The sequence below is a fragment of the Penicillium angulare genome (assembly GCF_028827245.1).
Source record: "Penicillium angulare strain IBT 27051 chromosome Unknown utg000004l_segment0_segment0, whole genome shotgun sequence".
NCBI lineage: Eukaryota > Fungi > Ascomycota > Eurotiomycetes > Eurotiales > Aspergillaceae > Penicillium > Penicillium angulare.
In genome coordinates this window covers 7,942,174-7,959,074 of record NW_026623163.1, presented here as the reverse complement: position 1 = coordinate 7,959,074, position 16,901 = coordinate 7,942,174, and the positions used below count along the sequence as shown (strand labels likewise).

Genomic DNA, 16,901 nt, shown 5'->3' with positions numbered 1-16,901 from the left:
AGAGCAGTGTATCCATTCCATGGAAATCCGGATAGTTTAGCCGATAGCATAGTAGTATCAGCCACCTTAGAGGATGACCTGAAAGAAAACGCATACTATATATAAGATTCGTTCCATGTGCCAGGAACGCTCTATCTTTAGTATCAGGACTCATTGCAGGACTCAAAAGTTCAAGCTATTCAGGAACTAACACCTCTAGACTTCTTTTCTTCAAGCTTTACAACATTTCAAATTGAAGGATACTTAATTCACCTTGACTCAATACGATGGCAGCTTCTCAGTATGCCGGTCTTGCTGCTACCTGGACTCTAGAAACGGGAACAGTGCCTCCTATCGAGGGCATGATTGTAATTCCTGCTGGAAGTCTCGATTCGGTCTTTGAACCTGATTTCCGGTCCAGGGTTGATCAGAATGATTACAGGGATGGCGGAAAGTATCGTTGTGAGTATTATAAAATGTCATGAAGAACAACCAGTGTACCATGGACTGACTTTCAATTATTAGCAATCGTGAAGCTGGAGATGTCTTACGAGGGTATGCCCTCTGGAAGTGAAATGGCTTCCATGGGTACCGGTTGGTTGATCCGTCCAGATCTCCTCGTGACCGCTGGACAGTGCGTGTATGATCACTTTGGAAATGACGGTCAAGGCTTTGGTCGAGTACGTGTCATGCAGTGTCATATTGGTTATAATGGTCGCGATTCTTTGAAAGGTCGCTCTGTGCAGACTCGATTTGCTAAGAAGGTCGTAACTACTGGCGAGTGGATTGAAAGTCGTGACAACCGTCATCGTGATGTTGCATTCATACAGCTTGAAAAGCCATTCACGGGGGAACTTCGCCTGTTCTCATATATAGACACGCCGACGAAGGGAGTTGACATGATTGGTGTCGTTGGATATCCAGGTGATATGCACCTAGAGGATAGTGAAGGGATTGATGAGATAGGCGCTCAGATGTATGAGCTGTTTCAAGAAACCCGGTACGATCTAAATGACAACGCCCTGAAGATGTTGCAATACCGTGTGTCTACGTTTGGGGGTAAGTCGATGACTTTTAATGCCCATTCCCTCCCCCTTTGCCCACACTTTAAAAGAGAATTGTGAGTAATCATAAGTTCTTACACAAGTATAGGCCAGTCTGGATCTCCGGTTCTCCGTAAAAAGACACCCCAGGTTTCCATGGGAGCTCACTCCTACGGTGGAGTAGACAAGAATTCGGCCAGCCCTATTGGAGGACAGTCTGGAAATGACTACAACACCTATATTTCAGCCTTCAGTACCTCCTACCCAAGTGTCAAGTCTGTCGCTGGGGTGGATTTTGTTAATCCAAGCCCTTCTGATGTCCCAGACCCAGATAACAATCCTGGGAATGAGGAGGTTTTCTTTGATGATCTCAAATCTATTGTTGGTATTGTTGCTCAAGTTGGAAAAGTCACGTTTCCACTTCCGTCTCCGCTTCTTGGACCTCTCGGCGGACCTCTCTCTGCCGTGGCCGGCAGTGCTCTGTCTGTTGTCACTAATGCCACTGCTGCTGGTTCTGAGCCGGTGATCCTAAGTCCCCAACAAGTGGCACAGAATGCAACAGAGCGGGCTGTTCTCGCCGAGGCAACTCTGCAGTCTGTGATAAGAATTACTGATCAGGATGTGGCCCAGAAACTCTTTCAAGACATGAAAGTAGCTTACTCCAAGTTGACACCCGATATTACCAATCTGGTTCCCAAGATGACTCCCTTGCTGAAGGACTCCGCGCTGCGACTTGCTGTGAGTCAAGATTACCTTCGTAAGAGCGATAATGTGAAGCTTGGTTCTCCTACAGAAATTCCATATTCAACAGATTTTGTCAATACATCATTTAGATCGCCTCCATTTGTGGATGGTTTGATGGAAGCAACCAGACCAGTCGTTGGCGAGGAAGGCTTCTTTGACGGACTCGGATCTTTCCTCAACAAGGCTGTTGCAAAAGAAGCACCATATGGTCTCCAAGGCGCCAAGATTGGGTTGCATTGTTTGGACAACGCTCTGGCACCCTCTGGGGACAACAGTGTATCCCAAACATCCCATGATGACAAGAACGATATCCTAGCTACTACGCTGCTCTTCAAACGAGCCATCATGGCAGAAGCTGCCCTTCGTGCGGTCATGAAATTGGACAAGACTGACCTCGCCCGAGCTTCTGACACTGAAGTTGAGTCGATGTACGGCCCTGGAGGGTTCTTTGGCGACATCAAGTCTACTGTTCAGGTCATTGGGAGCGCTGTATCCAAGGCTGCGCCAAAGGTCATTGGCACTCTTTTGCCAATCGCGGCAGGTGCCTTGGGAAAGAAAGGTCCTGGGTCTTCAAACGGAAATTTTCTTTCCTCTCCACCAGTCAACAACAAAAGTTAAATTGTCGTTTTCCGACTTACATGAGGCTGATGATGCCGGTGTTGCCGTGGAAGTGAGTTCCGTTGAAAATAGTGCCCCTGCTGGGGAGGTCTCCGCCAACTTTCCAGCGGATGAGGTTAAAGATCCCAATTGGGATACGTTGATATTTGCACCCAATCCTGCTCTCTAAAAGAGGCCCAGGTCCTAATACAAGGTGGTGATAATCTTATGGGAGATTGGCACAGACATACTGATACGGTTTGGATCCCTGAGCTCGTACTTGAAGGAACCTGTGAGAATATAAAACTCTATGGTTTACTTCCAATCTTGATTAAAATCCTTGTCTCATTCCAAGGTTCGTGTTTGTATTGAATTCAAGTTCCGGGTCTTTCATTTATCCAGTTCATACCTGTCTCCATTGCCTTTTTTTATTTTTTTTATTTTTTTTTGGTTCTCTATCCCTGCCCCTGTAAGGGGGCATCTGGAGGAATAACAAATGATTAGAAAAGGCTATAGCTTTCTATTCTGGCTGATATTATATCTTTGTATTCCATTTGTCGATGGTGGCGCTAAACCGCATCGCGCAAGAACTTGAATAGATAAGCTCTCTCATTCCTTAAGAAGTGAAGACTATCTTAGCTTCTGCTCACACGACATGCATATTATGTGCATAAGTAAAAGTGACATGAACTTGAAGAATAGTAAGGCCTGGGGATCAAAAAGCTGATAAATTTAGCAGTGACAAGTATAAAGTAGAATATATGCACAGAATTGCCTTTGGATTACCGAAATTCTATCTAGCTTCAACTACAGCTTAACCAGTTGATGTGTCGTCCTTTATGATGCAAATCAGAACCACACGGCCAAATGAATTCCTAGCTGACCGTGGACCTGCTTCGAAGTTTCAAATTGATCTCCAGACACCTAAGCACCACCTTCCCTTTCCGGCATGGTAAACATGCAATGACGCCCTAAAAAAAGACTCAAAGATAATCCCTTATCAAAAACGATAGTAAAATCCGCTAAATGTATCACGATGCGTGCACTTGTTGAATTGCGGGATAGTTCGTGTCAGACTCATTATGCCGCAGGTTGGGGTGGTTGCTGGGGTTGTTCGACAGCAACATCAGACACTCGGGGCCGCTTGGGCTCATTTTGTCCGGTGGTAGTAGGGACGGGGTTCGGCCCGGGCGATGTGGTGGCATTGGTGACATCACTCAAAGGTGGACGCTTGCCGTTTGGGTTATGTTGTGGAGGCACGCTACCTCGATTAATGGCTGCAGGGTTAGGTGCGGCTCTAGCATCGATATTTAGACGGGTCAACGGGCGGTATGATGATGTTGATGGACCTCTGGATAATGGGCTACCCACTCCTGCTCCTCCTCCTCCTCCTCCTCCACCACCACCAGGTGCACCAGGTGCACCGACCCTACGTTGGAGGTCAGTTGCGGGATTGGCATAATCGCGTGAGTTATTTGCCGCTGGCGAAGCAGTTGAAAGCATTGGTCTCTTGATAGGGACACTTTTGCTATGATCAACTCCCGCGGTCTTGCGAATGGATGGGCTCTCTGCATGCGGATCGAATTGAGACCCTGGAATAGGAGCGCCATTAGGGTTATCGCGGAGAGAGTCTGCTACTCTTGCAGAGAAAAAGCCAACAGTTTGAGAACCAGCGGGTACTTGGTTTTGATCTGGGTTAAAGCCAGGAGCAGGCTCTCGCTTAACAGGCGGCATGTTATTATTTTGCATGTTCACATCGGGACCAGGGCGCGCTTGAGGTGGCACAGTGGCTCTAGCATTGGGCATATTATTGACTTGACCGGGCCCCGGCATTGGACGTCTGGGGTCTGGAATGGCATTTGGATTCGGTCGGCCATTTGGTGGTAATGATTGTCGTGTAGGTTGATTCCCTGCATTCCATCTGTCTGGTTTTGAAGGCGTCACTACGCTGGGATCAAATCGCCCTGTAGGCGGTCCTCGTGGAGGAATCGGCCGGTTCATAGGTGTTGGCGGTTGTTGCCGTGTAGGCTCCTCTATTGCGATTTCATCGGGATTTCCAGCAGAGGCAGAAACCACAAAATCAGCCTCATCAAAGACGTCACCTATATCGAACTGTTAGATGGATCACTTTTGCATATCGATTTCAACATACTTCCGAATTCTCCACCATCCTCAGGAATAGCGTTGTTCTGTGGGATGCTACTTCTCGCTAGCTCAGCTGGACGACGTGGCGGTAAGTCATCATCTTCTATGGTTGGTTTTGGAATAATAGGTTCTTTCTTAATAGGAGCGTGGTCACGATGGCGGTGAAGTTCATCGACATCCCATTTTGCCTGGACAGACGTTGAGCATCAAATGCGAGCACATCATGAATTAAGAGCAATGCTTACCGGTGTGGCCTTCACTTTAGTCACTTTGGCGAGGTAGTCCTTATCATAAACACAATTGCCGAGAACATTGCCAAATGTCCTTAATGTTCGCTTCAGCGCGTCGGTGGTCCCCTCCTTTTTCGCCTTTTCAAATGCTGCCGCCTTTCCTTTGCAATTTTCGATGTGACCGTAGCCAATGTCCTATATGGGTCAGAATCTCGAGTTGGATGATAGAAGAACAGCGTATGTTACCTCATGAAAAGTGCCATCCCTCAGTGTCACGCGAACTATGACTGATAAGCCAAGGTTGGTTTTGCCTGTGGTTTGGCTTTCTTCAATCTAAATCATATGATTAGTTTGATGTTAAAATTCCCTCATTTAGCACCACAAATGCATCAAATAGCAACATACAAAGTCGATGTCGATTTTTTGGATTGAGCTGGACCAGCCATTGAACCCAAACACTTCATTCGCAAGACTAATGCATTTGTCTGCTGAGAGATAGTGTACTTTCGCTCCTCCAGCACCCGGTCGGGATGAGATATATTCCGGTCCCAATTTCTTATCAAGTCGAGACTGTAGCGTAGCGATTTCCTGTGCGGTATACTCGTTTATTCGGCGCTGGGGCTCCTCGAAGGGGTTTGCCGTTGAAGCAGCTGGGCCATTGGGCATCCCAATGGCCCTGGGTCCTCCACGATGCTGGTCGCCAACACTGGAAGAAATGCGATCAGTTATCGTATCCATGGGTAATCGCAGGTCCGATTCAATCTCACGCTGGCATAATTTAGGGATGTTGTGGTTTGTTATTTGGCGTGTATGATGAAAGCGTGTCGAGCGCGTCTCCACTTGCACGCGGACCCTCACGAAGTCACGTGGTGATAACCCACCGGCCTAACACCTAAATACCTTGAGTTGGTTAATAGGACTGAATCGCTAATTTTTGATTACTACATTATAAAATTTAGTATTTTAGTTTAAAATTGTAAAAGAGCAATTATTAGCTTAGACTGCGGTATATTAAATCACTTGTGGGTGTGGAATTGGCTACCAGTAGAGAGGTAAACACTGAACGGGTGTCTCTATAGAACTAACAATGGGCGATTCTCGGTATGTAGTAGTGGATGAATATATTTGGAGAAAAGAGGCTTGTTCACGTGATCGTCTTGATTGGTGAATATCATGGTAAAGTCATCGCTTGTTCATGCATACTATTCTACGTATGATATAAGAAGTCATGCCATCCCCCTTCTGTCATACATACAGCTAGCCATTTGGGCCGAACGGTGCTCAGCGGGTCTTGTGAGACCCAGATCATTGAACAACTAAACTGGCACTTGGGGTCAGTCCCAGCTCCTTCAGCGTTTCCCCAAAGAATTCAGCACCGAAGACCTTTCTTGGGAAGTTCTGTGTGAAGCTCTGAACCTCGATCCCATCCTCTGATTTCAGTGCTGCAGCAACTTCGAACAAAGTAGTCTCCACAGGGAGTGTTTTCATGACGTTTCCATTGGCTGTTTGGAATCGCAGACGAGTCTCAGTATATGCGGATGCAGGCTTCGATGCAACCGGGCCAGAGGTGATAGGGGCTGGGGCAGCAGCAGGCGCTGGAGGGGCCACGCCAGCACGCGCCGCACGCTCAAGCTCAGCCTTCCGGCGGCGCTCTTCTTTGTCCGCCTCGATTTTAGCCCTGATGCGCTTTTTAGCGTCAATCTCATCCTGCTTCTCCTTCTTCTTAGCTGCCGTTTCCTTCGCCTGCTGCTTTCGCTCCAGCTCTTCCTTCGCATCCTGGTTTTCCTTATTGCTCTTTCTGCGGATTTCCTGGGAATTCGGGTAAGTAATTGTTCAACGTAAGAATGAACATCAATACGCACTTCGTTTTTCTTCTGGTCCACCTTATCCTGTTCCGATTGCACCGCTCGCTTTGCTGCGAGCTTCTCCCTCAGATCATTGAGCCTTTCTTTCTTCTGCTCTTCGGTCAACGGAGCGATGTCTTCGGTCGACTCGGAGAAGTCGACATGCTGGGACTTGGACGCGTGGAATTCGGCTTGTGCCTGGCTTCGGAATTGCTTGCCACAGTCGTTGCAAACTAAGCTTCGAGCTTCCTCGCCTGGCTTCAAAGCCGGAGCTTCCTCGTCTTCTTCTCCCGCATGTTCGGCCTTGATCTCTTCTAGCGATTTATCCTGGTTTGTTTCGAGCCATTCCAGTGCTCCTTGCACTACCCGCTGCGTCAGATTTATCGATACTGAAAGGCTAAAATTGTTCATAGCTTACATCCACCAGCCTTGGCAACAGCTAACTCAGCCCGCTCTTTGTCAAAGCCCATCTCAATGAGCTGATCAAGGTCGGAAGCCATGATTGGCGGTGTTGACGATCAAGCACGGTAGGGTTGAGGATATGTATATTTGTGATTGGTGGATATTTTCGGTGCGTTGTAATTAAGATAAAGTGTTCTGGAAATTTTATAATGAATCAAGAAGGTGATAGGAACAGGCAATTGGTGAGGGGGATGGGGCATTTGAGCTTTCGGGTGACGTATCGTGAAGGCGGCGAGGGATAAGTGCCCCACTCCAGTTGGTGAGATCCGGACCCAGCTCTATCTTTGTTTGTTTAGACAAGCAAGGAGCAACGTTGTATCAGCGAAGCGAACGAATTCTTTCATTGGCACCATAGGACATGAAAGACTTATGGGCGACAAGACACAATATCTCGCTTATAACAGCTCAATCTGTGCTGCTCTCCTGATCAAAACTTATCACTGTTGTATGCCTTGTTTTCCAGGCAGGAAGGTATCGTTTCACAGTCTTTGCCAGGTATAGATCCACAAATGGCGTTATATTTGAGTATTATCAGCTCATAGCACAGCATGAAGAACATTTTGATGCGGCTTAAGTACGAACTAGACATCTGAGTAATGATAAGGCTCGATCATGAGCTTTTAGACGAGCGATTAGTCTGTTTGATATGCACATGTAACACATGCTCGTTGTAGACCGAATACCGAGGAAGAAAGGACGAGCCGGTGTGCCTCTTTATTTTTTCGCAAAATGAAAGTTTGCTACGTTCAAGAGAAGTATTTCAATTGGGCATATCTAGATTGTTGGATATGAGTTTAGAATAAATTTGAATACTGTGTAATGATCCCAGTGAACAAGACAGAGTGGATATCAGATCCAATAGTTTCTACTCTAAATAATCAGGGCAAGCAACCCCACCACCTCAAAGACAAGCGCTTCACAATAAACAAAGCGATTGGTCGTGGGTATCAATCGTTCTATATTCTTTCAAAAATTATCCCTTGGATTTTAAGACAAATAAATTCATATTCTACTAGAGTAAATCCCATCTCCAAATTGCTGTTCCACGATCTAGATGCAAGAGCCATCACCTGACCGATTACTCAGCGTATCCCGAATGAGACAATCATCAACTCCTGAAGGCACCGACTCCCTTGTCTTGATAACCTCCTCATAATTGTACAACTAAAGGCGCACCTTTTTTCTCGCGGTCTAAGCTACTGCCATCCTCAAACTCTGACCTCCACTGCGCTTTTTACCCCACCATCGCCATGTCCGTTGAGATCGACCCCCCAGAGCTTTCCTTCAAGCGTGAGTTCCCGAGCCCCAAACAAACCGGATTTCAGAGGACAACAAGCGCTGATTCTCAACCTTGTCGGTATGATACACAGGTCCTTTCGACCACGAGGTATGCCAAGTCCTGCGTCTGCGCAATGCAAACGAAGAGGCAGTAGTGTTCAAGGTATGCGCTCGCGTTTTCCCGTTCCCCTCGGGCATTTGTCAGGCATGGATTAAACTAACGGGATCTCGTTTTGTGTGCGATAGGTTAAAACAACCGCCCCAAAACAGTATGTGCCTCAAGCCTTCGTTTACGACTATTCTTCTTGAAGTTCGATGCGCAGTCCTTCTAATCGTTTATGCAGCTACTGCGTTCGTCCAAATTCCGGCCGCATTGAACCTGGCAAGCAGGTTGAAGTTCAAGGTACGAGTAGCCTTGGTGGCGTTAAGAGGAAATAAACCAAGCTAACTAGCTTGATATAGTTCTGTTGCAAGCTTTGAAGGACCAACCTGCCGTCGATGCTAAGTGTAAAGATAAGTTCTTGGTTCAATCCGTCGCGGTTACCAAGGACATGGAGTTCGCGAATGTGACATCCATTGTTTGTCGTCCAACCCCAGAAACGGTGGGATTCAGCCTGTTAACCTATATGACAGTTTGAGAAGGCTTCGAAATCTGCTGTGGTGGAGCGCAAGATCCGAGTGACTTGGTTGGCCCCCGATGCCGACATCAAGCACGAGCCGGTAGGGCTATTCGATATATCGTCAGATTTGCGCATTAATTTAACACCTTTCTCAGTACATTGGCGAAGATCCTCCATCATATCCCTCTCCCGGCGCAACTTACGAGACTCCCGCCCCCAAGAAGAGCGCTGCCGAGCCAGGATCTCCTATTCCTCCCCCCGAATTTTCCGAAAAGCCCAAGTCTGAATCATCTCCGCCTCCCAACGAGCCCTCTGCGTTCAGTTCCGCCAAGGCAGCAGTTACCAACGCACTTCCCTCGAGCGATGATTTGAAGTACCAGCTGGCCGATGCAAATGCGCAAATCCAACGACTGAAGGACCGTCTGGCAGACCAGGGTTTGCGGCAGCGAAAGACAGGCGGCGAGGCAAAGGCTGCTCCGGCTACAATGCAGCAAACACATGCACAGAGCGCTGGCGGTGTGCCTCTTCAGATCGTTGCCGGACTTTGCCTGCTAAGTTTCTTGATTGCCTACTTTTTCTTCTAGTCTTGCCTGCGTCGTGTTTACGTATCCAATCACGACTCGATGACCCGTTTATCCGAGTTTCCCATATTTTGTCCGACCCTTGTCCTCCTTCTTTCTTTGCTCCCTTTTCCTTTTTTGAGTGTCTCTTGAGGAGTCCGCTGTTTTCACTCTAGCATCAGCCTTTTTCTTGTGTCTTCCCTTCTTCCCTTTTCTTTATCCATATTTCTTTTATTTGACAACCCTGTCTTGTATCTCGGTTCTGGATAGCTGTGAAACTTTCCAGTCCGTGGCTCTGGTTCCATTCATTCTCCTTTTGCTTCTCTTATTTTTCCTGTCTTGTCTAATATCACGTTACGATCAACGGACTGAGCGGCTCGATTCTCTTTGTGTGATAAATGATAATCGAATTGCTGCAAGATAAATCAATGAGTGTTCTTGCTGTCAGCTCATATTAAAAAACTGTATACCTTCAACCGGAGACCATTTGGGATTGGTTTCCATGTCTTGAGTTTGCGGTTTCTTAGAATTTATCCAAGAATATCTAGCCTGAATTGTAGATAAATGCATTGACCTGTAACATCTCCTCGGCGCTAGTACATAGTATAAGTATCTAGATATATGTATGCTATATACAACGATTCTAGATTGAACTTGGTGGCGATATCTCAATATCAAATTTCTAAAAATAGCTATTTTGACACTTGCCAAGCACCAATCCGTGCATTCTATTTACGCCATCATAATCACAAACACCATCTCATAATAACATTTGGAACCAACGAAAAGAACCCCATAAAAATGAGGGAATGCTTTTTAACATTGAATCTCACTCTCTTTCCACCCATCACCTTCTTCACCTGCCGGACCCGCCGACGCAGCTGAAATCCCTTCACCACCACGGCCAGTAGACTTCTTTTTCTCCGAGCCACCACCGCCAACAATGCGTCCACCCTGTTCCCGCTTCACACGGCACCAAGGTCCAACATTCTCGTCCAAGATAAAGGTCCAGATAACCCAGACCCAACTGCGGTGGCAGGGCAATGGCTCGTAGAACTCCGCCGCAATATCATGCAACTTATGGAGCTTGGTCCAGGGGATAGCGGGGAAATCATGGTGCTCATTGTGCAAGCCCACGTTGTAGGTGAGAATATTGAGGGGACCATAGTACGAGTACGTCTCCGGTGGAGCGATTGAGTTAAGCGGGTGGGTAGGCGGGGTCTTGGAGGCGGGCTTGGTCTTCAAGTCCGCTAGAGACTCTGTGCCACCTGTCTTGACTTTGGAGAAGAAGTAGTGTTCGGCGATGAAGTGACCGGCGCAGGGGTGGAGGGAACCGGCCAGGAAGGAGGAGGCGATAAAGTAGTAGAATGGGTTTAAAGAGCCGCTGAAGCGAACGAGGAAGAAGTCGAAGGATAGTTGGACGAAGAGGTTGAGAAGATGAATCGAGGTGAATGGAGGACTGTAGATGAACATAGGGCGGACGGCGTAGAAGAGGATCTGGAAGGTGCAGAAGAATGTCTTGCCCAGGAGGGAGTTGAGGAAGAAGGCCTCGACTGCGGTGGGAAGGTCGGTGTCGAGGCCTGCTACACCGAGAGATTTGTGGTGAGTTAGGTGGTATGGCTGTGAAGAATCGATGTTAGCGCTCAATTGGCCTTCTTACGGTGATCTGTCCATTCCGTGAAGCTAGGTTGAGACGTACCCTGAATGCAGCACTATAGGGTAAACCGATGGGAAGGTTGGCGAAGATTGCCAGCAGACGGTTTCCGAGTGGGGAGCGGAATGCCAAATTGTGAGAGATCTCATGAATGGCAAGGAATAGGTTCTGGTTTGAGGTGGCTCCGATAAAGTAGGCTGTGGCAAGGAACTTCCAGTTGAGTATGGGAGTATTGCGGAGTAGATAGGCACAGGTGACTTGGAGAGCCACAACGCCGAAGACAACATATTTCGTCAGGGGTTCGGGACCACATAGTTTGGTCACCTATACCAAAGGGAGAAGTTAATAACCAATATCAAGACATGGCGTGCAATGGCCTGGCCGGAAAGGGAGATGTAGCTTCAACCGTGGTCCGATCTCGTGAAATCCAGGAACCAGGCACAACGCACAATGGCATGCAATTGAAGAGAAACATACCTCTGGATGGGCCTTGATAATTGCCTGTCGTCTTGACCGGTGTGGTTCTTCAGTGTAGGTCCAGAAGAACTTATCCTCGACTGCGGAGGCCTCTGGCGGTGTGATTCTTGTGGAGGTTGGTTCGGAGTTGGGTGTGGCAGACGCTTTCGCCGCGGACACCCGGAGGTGAGGCGATGTAGTTTCAACGACCGATGCCATTGTGAAAAGTTGTGTAGGTCGAGAAGTGTCTACATGGAGGAACAGACGAACGGAGAGAAGGCGGAAGTGGCTCGTTTTCACGTGGGGCGACACGGGAGACGTGGATGGTCTGATTGATTGGTATGGGGCTTGGCGTGATCTACACTGCACACTAAGATTGCTGAGGATTGAGACATTACACATCCTACTGTTTTATGGTATTACGATATTGTTTTTGTTTGATTTGAGTGTAATTGTCGTTGATTGATTGATTTATTTTGAATTGGTTGTTTTGTTTGAGTTTATGATATCAAATCAGTAGTCGTCTCCACGGCTAATGACCTCCTTGACGTTGGGTCGGAGCAGAATGGTCTATGATGTGGTTAGTCGCGGAACTCCAATTGAGAACGAAAAATGAATGAAAAATCTCACATGTTCATATTGGGCTGTGTAGGATCCCTTGATGTCGCAAAGAGGTGGGTAATCTGAAACAATGCCAGATGACACCAAGTTGTTCAACTAGACAACGGTCAGTTACGGGTATATCTCATACTTCTCATAAAACGGTCAAATACATACACCGAGCAGATATTTATCCTGACCCAATCGGTCCAGGTATCGTCGACAGAAAGGCAGGGTTCCAAAGTTCTTTTTGATCACACCAAGGAGGTTCTTAGCGGATGAGAGACGGAGAGGGACATTAGGTGCGTCGCCTGCAAGAGCGTAATGAGAGGTTTCCATCTACCCAAAGTCAGTATTGTTGTCCTCCGCCATGCGAAAGAATGGAAAAATTAGACCTACATCTTCGTGAACGTAGCCTTTACCGGTACTGCCGAAAGTTTCAATGGCGAACACTTCACCTTCCTCCATCTTTGTTTGGTCAGAGCCCTTGACAATGGGCACACTCTTACCGCCGTGGATAACGTGCTGGTCAATGTTGTGTCCGTTCAGGTTACGGATACACTTGACTGGGTACATGGTGCCATTGAGCTCAACCTCGTAACTTTCCATAGCTTCCTGGATGGCGGCACCGATATCGCTCATGCGAACGTCAATTCCAGCTTCCTAAAAGCTGCATTAGTATCAGATAAAAAGAGTTTCCGGAGTATATGTGACCAACCCTGATACCAGTGTTGGTGGCATCCTTGACGGCCTCAAGGAGTGGGTCGTATACGGGGTCGAAGGACATGGTGAAAGCGCTGTCAACAATGCGGCCATTGAGCTGAGCACCGAAGTCAACCTTCATGACATCACCCTGGTTGAGGACCATCTTGTTTCCAGCATTTGGTGTGTAATGCGCGGCACAGTGATTGATACTCAAACCGCAGGGGAAACCCATGCCACCCTTGATATTATCACCCTCCTCAAGGCCCGAGTGACCAGTCAGAGCCCGCACCGAGTCCTCAATGCCCTCAGCGATCTCCGTCAGAGTCTGGCCAGGCCTGATGTTCTTCTGGGCATATTGGCGAACTTGGCGGTGGACCTCGGCACCTTGGCGGTATTCTTGGAGAAAGTCGTTGTTCATGCGATCGAGGTAACGCTTCTCTTCGTTGGTAGTGCGATAGGCGTTGTCGTTCTTGTATTCAACGATCTCACCTTCGGGGTATTGGCCATTGGGGAAGAGATTGGAAACGGGGACACGTGGAGGAGCGCTCTGGACCTTAGCACCGCCCTTCTTCTTCTTCTTGGACTTGCGCTTCTTCTTCTTTTTGGCGGCTGTGGCACAAAAGTCATTAGCGACCCCGCGCAATGGTTTCGAGTATATCGGTTAAACTAGGGTGACAATGGGGATCTGTGGCCAATCCCAATAGTAAATGAACACTTACCACCAGCTGCGCCGGCTTCAGGGGCTCCATCTCCCTCTTCTCCATCGTCGTCAGAGTCGTCTTCCGCTTCACCGTTGGCCTGACCAGCTGCGGGGGTATCCGCGTGTGCGCCATTTTGGCCGCTCACTGCAAACTTGTCAGATTTCCAGATTCAGGGATGGATAAAAGAGTGTACCAACAATTGAGCTCTTGTAGCTTCTCCGTTGCTTCAGCCGCCATGGTATTTATGGAGGTTTGTGGTGGAAGAGGAGAGGAAGAGAGGGGAACCCGGTCCGGGGTGGTCGGGGAAAGATTTTTGCTGATAAGATAGCGCCGCTTTGTATACAAGTGGCGATCCTCAACCTGCCCCAACTAGAAAAGGTTTGATCTTCTTTCATGACTACAGTTTGCGATTTATGACGTGATAAAGATGTCTGTTTAAATAAAAGCTTAAGTCTCGGTTTCTTGCTAAGGCCTTTAATAATCTGATACTAGTAATAGTATATCCTACTTCAAGTTCAAGGTTATATCTTGCTACCAAAGCTCCAAATCCTGAATATTCAAATGCTTAAAAATTGCATATAGCTTCTAAGGCGCCATGATGATTCTATATCCTCTGATTATGTGACCTTCTTAATAGAAATTTGGAATATTATTCAGATACTACCATTATCTTACTACAGTCACATACAAGGGACTAGCGTCCAGCGGGAAAGCTCTCCATTTCACTTATTGTAAACCAGTAGAAAACTACAATACTTATAATATTGCCCTGTACATTCTATAGTTCCAATATTCCAATTTGGAAGATAAAGTAGGTAGATTTACTAATTTAGATTTTAATCATACCTACTGTTCTTAGATAGTATACCTCTAAAAGTGGTTGTGAAATAAGTATTTTCATGCTGTTCATTCTTGTTCTGTAGTGTATGTATCCATCCAGAGTATATAGAAAGGTCTAGAATTCATCAGCAAATATCTTCTTGAAGGCTCCAGGTGTACCAACCTGTCTCCTTCCAAGGTTGCATTCCACGTCTGGTTTCATAACCTCCTGTATAGTTATAGGTGGTGACAAGAAAATAGGCATCGTTAATAGGTGGAGCTATCGACATAGACGTGGCAGGGAACGCGATCTGCAGTTAGCAACTCAAGAGCCTCAGCTCGGGTTGAGACTAACCCTAGTATGGTCACCAGAATAGAAACAGTGGGACTGGTTCTCGCCGTTCTTCCCCTGGCAGCCAAACAAATCGACACATATGGACAGGGCATAGAGAAGGTTTCGTGGCTGAGGCGCTATCGAAGAGAGGTGCTTCATTATTCGACCATTTTTTGGGCACAGCATGCGATCCTACTCAGTACCTTGGAAGAGGTTCTGCGAGGAGTGGACCTAGATGAAAAAACAATATCTCAACTTATCTGCGACCCAAATGACAATGGCTGGAAGGACCGGTTTTGCACAGTCGACTTCGCCACAGGCTAGGGCGAAGCTATGAGCCTTTTATTGGTATCACTCTTAGTCTGTTTGATTTGATCAATAAAACAGCTGCAAAGCTGGGGATTAGTATACCAGAAATGACAGTAAGAGCTCTTTGGATTAATTATTCGGCTTTACGTTGACAAATCGCAACAGATTTGCGCTCCATCAGGCGCGAGAGTTTGGTGGAAATTCCTACTCAGAGAGACGGCTTATAAAGATTTACTAACAAGGATTGACGATACTAATGCGATACTGAAACATTATTTGAACGACCAAGTCATCATGAGCGGACGCAATCACCTCCCCGCGCTTGGGACTATTTGCAGCCAAGATATAAGACCGCACGAAAGCATTCTGCGGAACTTTTCAAGGGAATTGTTAAAGGCACATGTTGGATTTGTGGCTGCAAAGGTGATCATTGTGTGCAGTTCATGTTACAGTCACATCCTCTCAAGGCCGTTGATAGTCAATCATCACACGAGAAGTCCAAATTGCGAATGGGGTTTTCGAACAATGGAGCTACTACTAGCTCGTGGGAATGGGGAGAATTAGAATTTGAACCTTGGCAAACTGGCGGGGCGCCCCCGTTTCCGGTCATGAAGATTTATGCTCCTCTCTTCTTATCAATGAGAGACAGACCGGGACAGGACAGTTCGTTGGCATATTATCGTGCGAACCTTATTCGACAACTCAATATACCATTCATAAAGTAGAAGGCTTTCAGGCTCCAGTCTCAAAACAATCACTTCATCAGGTCTTGTCCCATCTTTCTCGACGAGAGCGAATCCGTATTGCTGCTAGCCTTGCATGTGGTGTATTACAACTATTTGGCAGTTGGTTGAAGCCGCGTTGGAACAGTTCTGATATTCATCTCATTGTCAATAATCATGATAGGGTCTCACTAGATTTTCTTTATTCTCTCGTGGTCTTTGGCTGTCTCGAACCCACAAGACAGAATTACTTCGCGTCCTGCAACATTCAGAAATGACATATTAGTACCACTTGGGTATGCCTTAGTGGAGCTTTTCACTGGAAAGTCAATGGATGCTATGCATCTGCTCGGTAGAGATAACGACGACAAAGACGTCGTAAAAGTTGAGACTGCCTTAAAGCTTATCAAAACCGCGTTATCTGAGAGTGGCTCGAGTTATGCAAAAGCTGTTCGTGGCTGCTTGCTCTGGTCAGATGACGGTTCTCTCTGCTTTGATGAAAATTCTTTCCAAGAGCGTGTCTTCGATACTATAGTGTCTCCTTTACTTCAAAATTTGGTCTATTTTGAAGAGATATCGTTTGACTCTCATGTATAACTGACATAAAGCTTGATTGAAGCAAACCACGAATACACGCATGACTTACTTGAATGCTTTTATTGGGTTTTACGGGCCTGGAGGTTCCGTTTCAGATGAATGTAGGATGGAGATCCCCTCTTCTTCTGGAGAGTGGTGCGGGTCATATTTTGGTCAATCATTTTAGTGAGAGTTCATTAGGTATCGGTGGACTAACTGGGCTCCAAGGTTTTTTTCGAATGAGCAATCCTCCAATGTCTACACGAATGGTGCAACAGAAAGAATATCCTATTCAAAGAAATTCAGCTCCAGATCTTCAACGGCATAGACACAGTCACACAGATGACCACGATACAAAATGACTGTTGAGACACTCTCTGGCGTCATGCCTAGCCTTGTGCGCAATCCAATCATGGAATTTGCCTTTCATTGGACAGATGTTTGGAAAGGAGGGGTGAATTTGTGGGGGCACAGTACAGTAGCAGTCCTGTTATCTAATCTGATCATCTCGTGCCCCTAGGTA

General features: G+C 46.9%; 6 protein-coding genes across 6 annotated transcripts; 2 read left to right on the top strand and 4 right to left on the bottom strand.

Moving 5' to 3' along the window:
- Window positions 1-266: 266 nt before the first annotated feature.
- On the top strand, window positions 267-2,384 carry N7478_006879 (trypsin-like serine peptidase; the record flags this gene model as incomplete). The annotated part of the gene is made up of 3 exons (XM_056923093.1): window positions 267-441; window positions 505-1,038; window positions 1,132-2,384. The coding sequence occupies 3 exons, from the start codon at window positions 267-269 to the stop codon at window positions 2,382-2,384; spliced, it is 1,962 nt and encodes a 653-aa protein (XP_056781130.1).
- Window positions 2,385-3,443: 1,059 nt separating this feature from the next.
- Window positions 3,444-5,476, bottom strand: N7478_006878 (RAD52 DNA repair protein RADC; the record flags this gene model as incomplete). Its single annotated transcript, XM_056923092.1, has 5 exons — window positions 3,444-4,465; window positions 4,516-4,696; window positions 4,754-4,933; window positions 4,985-5,071; window positions 5,144-5,476. 5 exons carry the CDS (start codon window positions 5,474-5,476, stop codon window positions 3,444-3,446), a joined length of 1,803 nt encoding a protein of 600 aa, XP_056781129.1.
- A 567-nt stretch (window positions 5,477-6,043) lies between these two features.
- On the bottom strand, window positions 6,044-7,082 carry N7478_006877 (UBA and UBX domain-containing protein; the record flags this gene model as incomplete). The annotated part of the gene is made up of 3 exons (XM_056923091.1): window positions 6,044-6,547; window positions 6,601-6,944; window positions 7,001-7,082. 3 exons carry the CDS (start codon window positions 7,080-7,082, stop codon window positions 6,044-6,046), a joined length of 930 nt encoding a protein of 309 aa, XP_056781128.1.
- A 1,212-nt stretch (window positions 7,083-8,294) lies between these two features.
- On the top strand, window positions 8,295-9,526 carry N7478_006876 (uncharacterized protein; the record flags this gene model as incomplete). The annotated part of the gene is made up of 7 exons (XM_056923090.1): window positions 8,295-8,334; window positions 8,415-8,485; window positions 8,569-8,591; window positions 8,667-8,725; window positions 8,785-8,900; window positions 8,956-9,042; window positions 9,098-9,526. 7 exons carry the CDS (start codon window positions 8,295-8,297, stop codon window positions 9,524-9,526), a joined length of 825 nt encoding a protein of 274 aa, XP_056781127.1.
- Window positions 9,527-10,318: 792 nt separating this feature from the next.
- On the bottom strand, window positions 10,319-11,831 carry N7478_006875 (sphingolipid delta(4)-desaturase family protein; the record flags this gene model as incomplete). Its single annotated transcript, XM_056923089.1, has 3 exons — window positions 10,319-11,122; window positions 11,202-11,480; window positions 11,634-11,831. The coding sequence occupies 3 exons, from the start codon at window positions 11,829-11,831 to the stop codon at window positions 10,319-10,321; spliced, it is 1,281 nt and encodes a 426-aa protein (XP_056781126.1).
- A 294-nt stretch (window positions 11,832-12,125) lies between these two features.
- N7478_006874 (methionine aminopeptidase 2) lies at window positions 12,126-13,855 on the bottom strand (the record flags this gene model as incomplete). Its single annotated transcript, XM_056923088.1, has 7 exons — window positions 12,126-12,182; window positions 12,243-12,329; window positions 12,390-12,551; window positions 12,612-12,875; window positions 12,931-13,526; window positions 13,637-13,762; window positions 13,816-13,855. The coding sequence occupies 7 exons, from the start codon at window positions 13,853-13,855 to the stop codon at window positions 12,126-12,128; spliced, it is 1,332 nt and encodes a 443-aa protein (XP_056781125.1).
- Window positions 13,856-16,901: the final 3,046 nt, after the last annotated feature.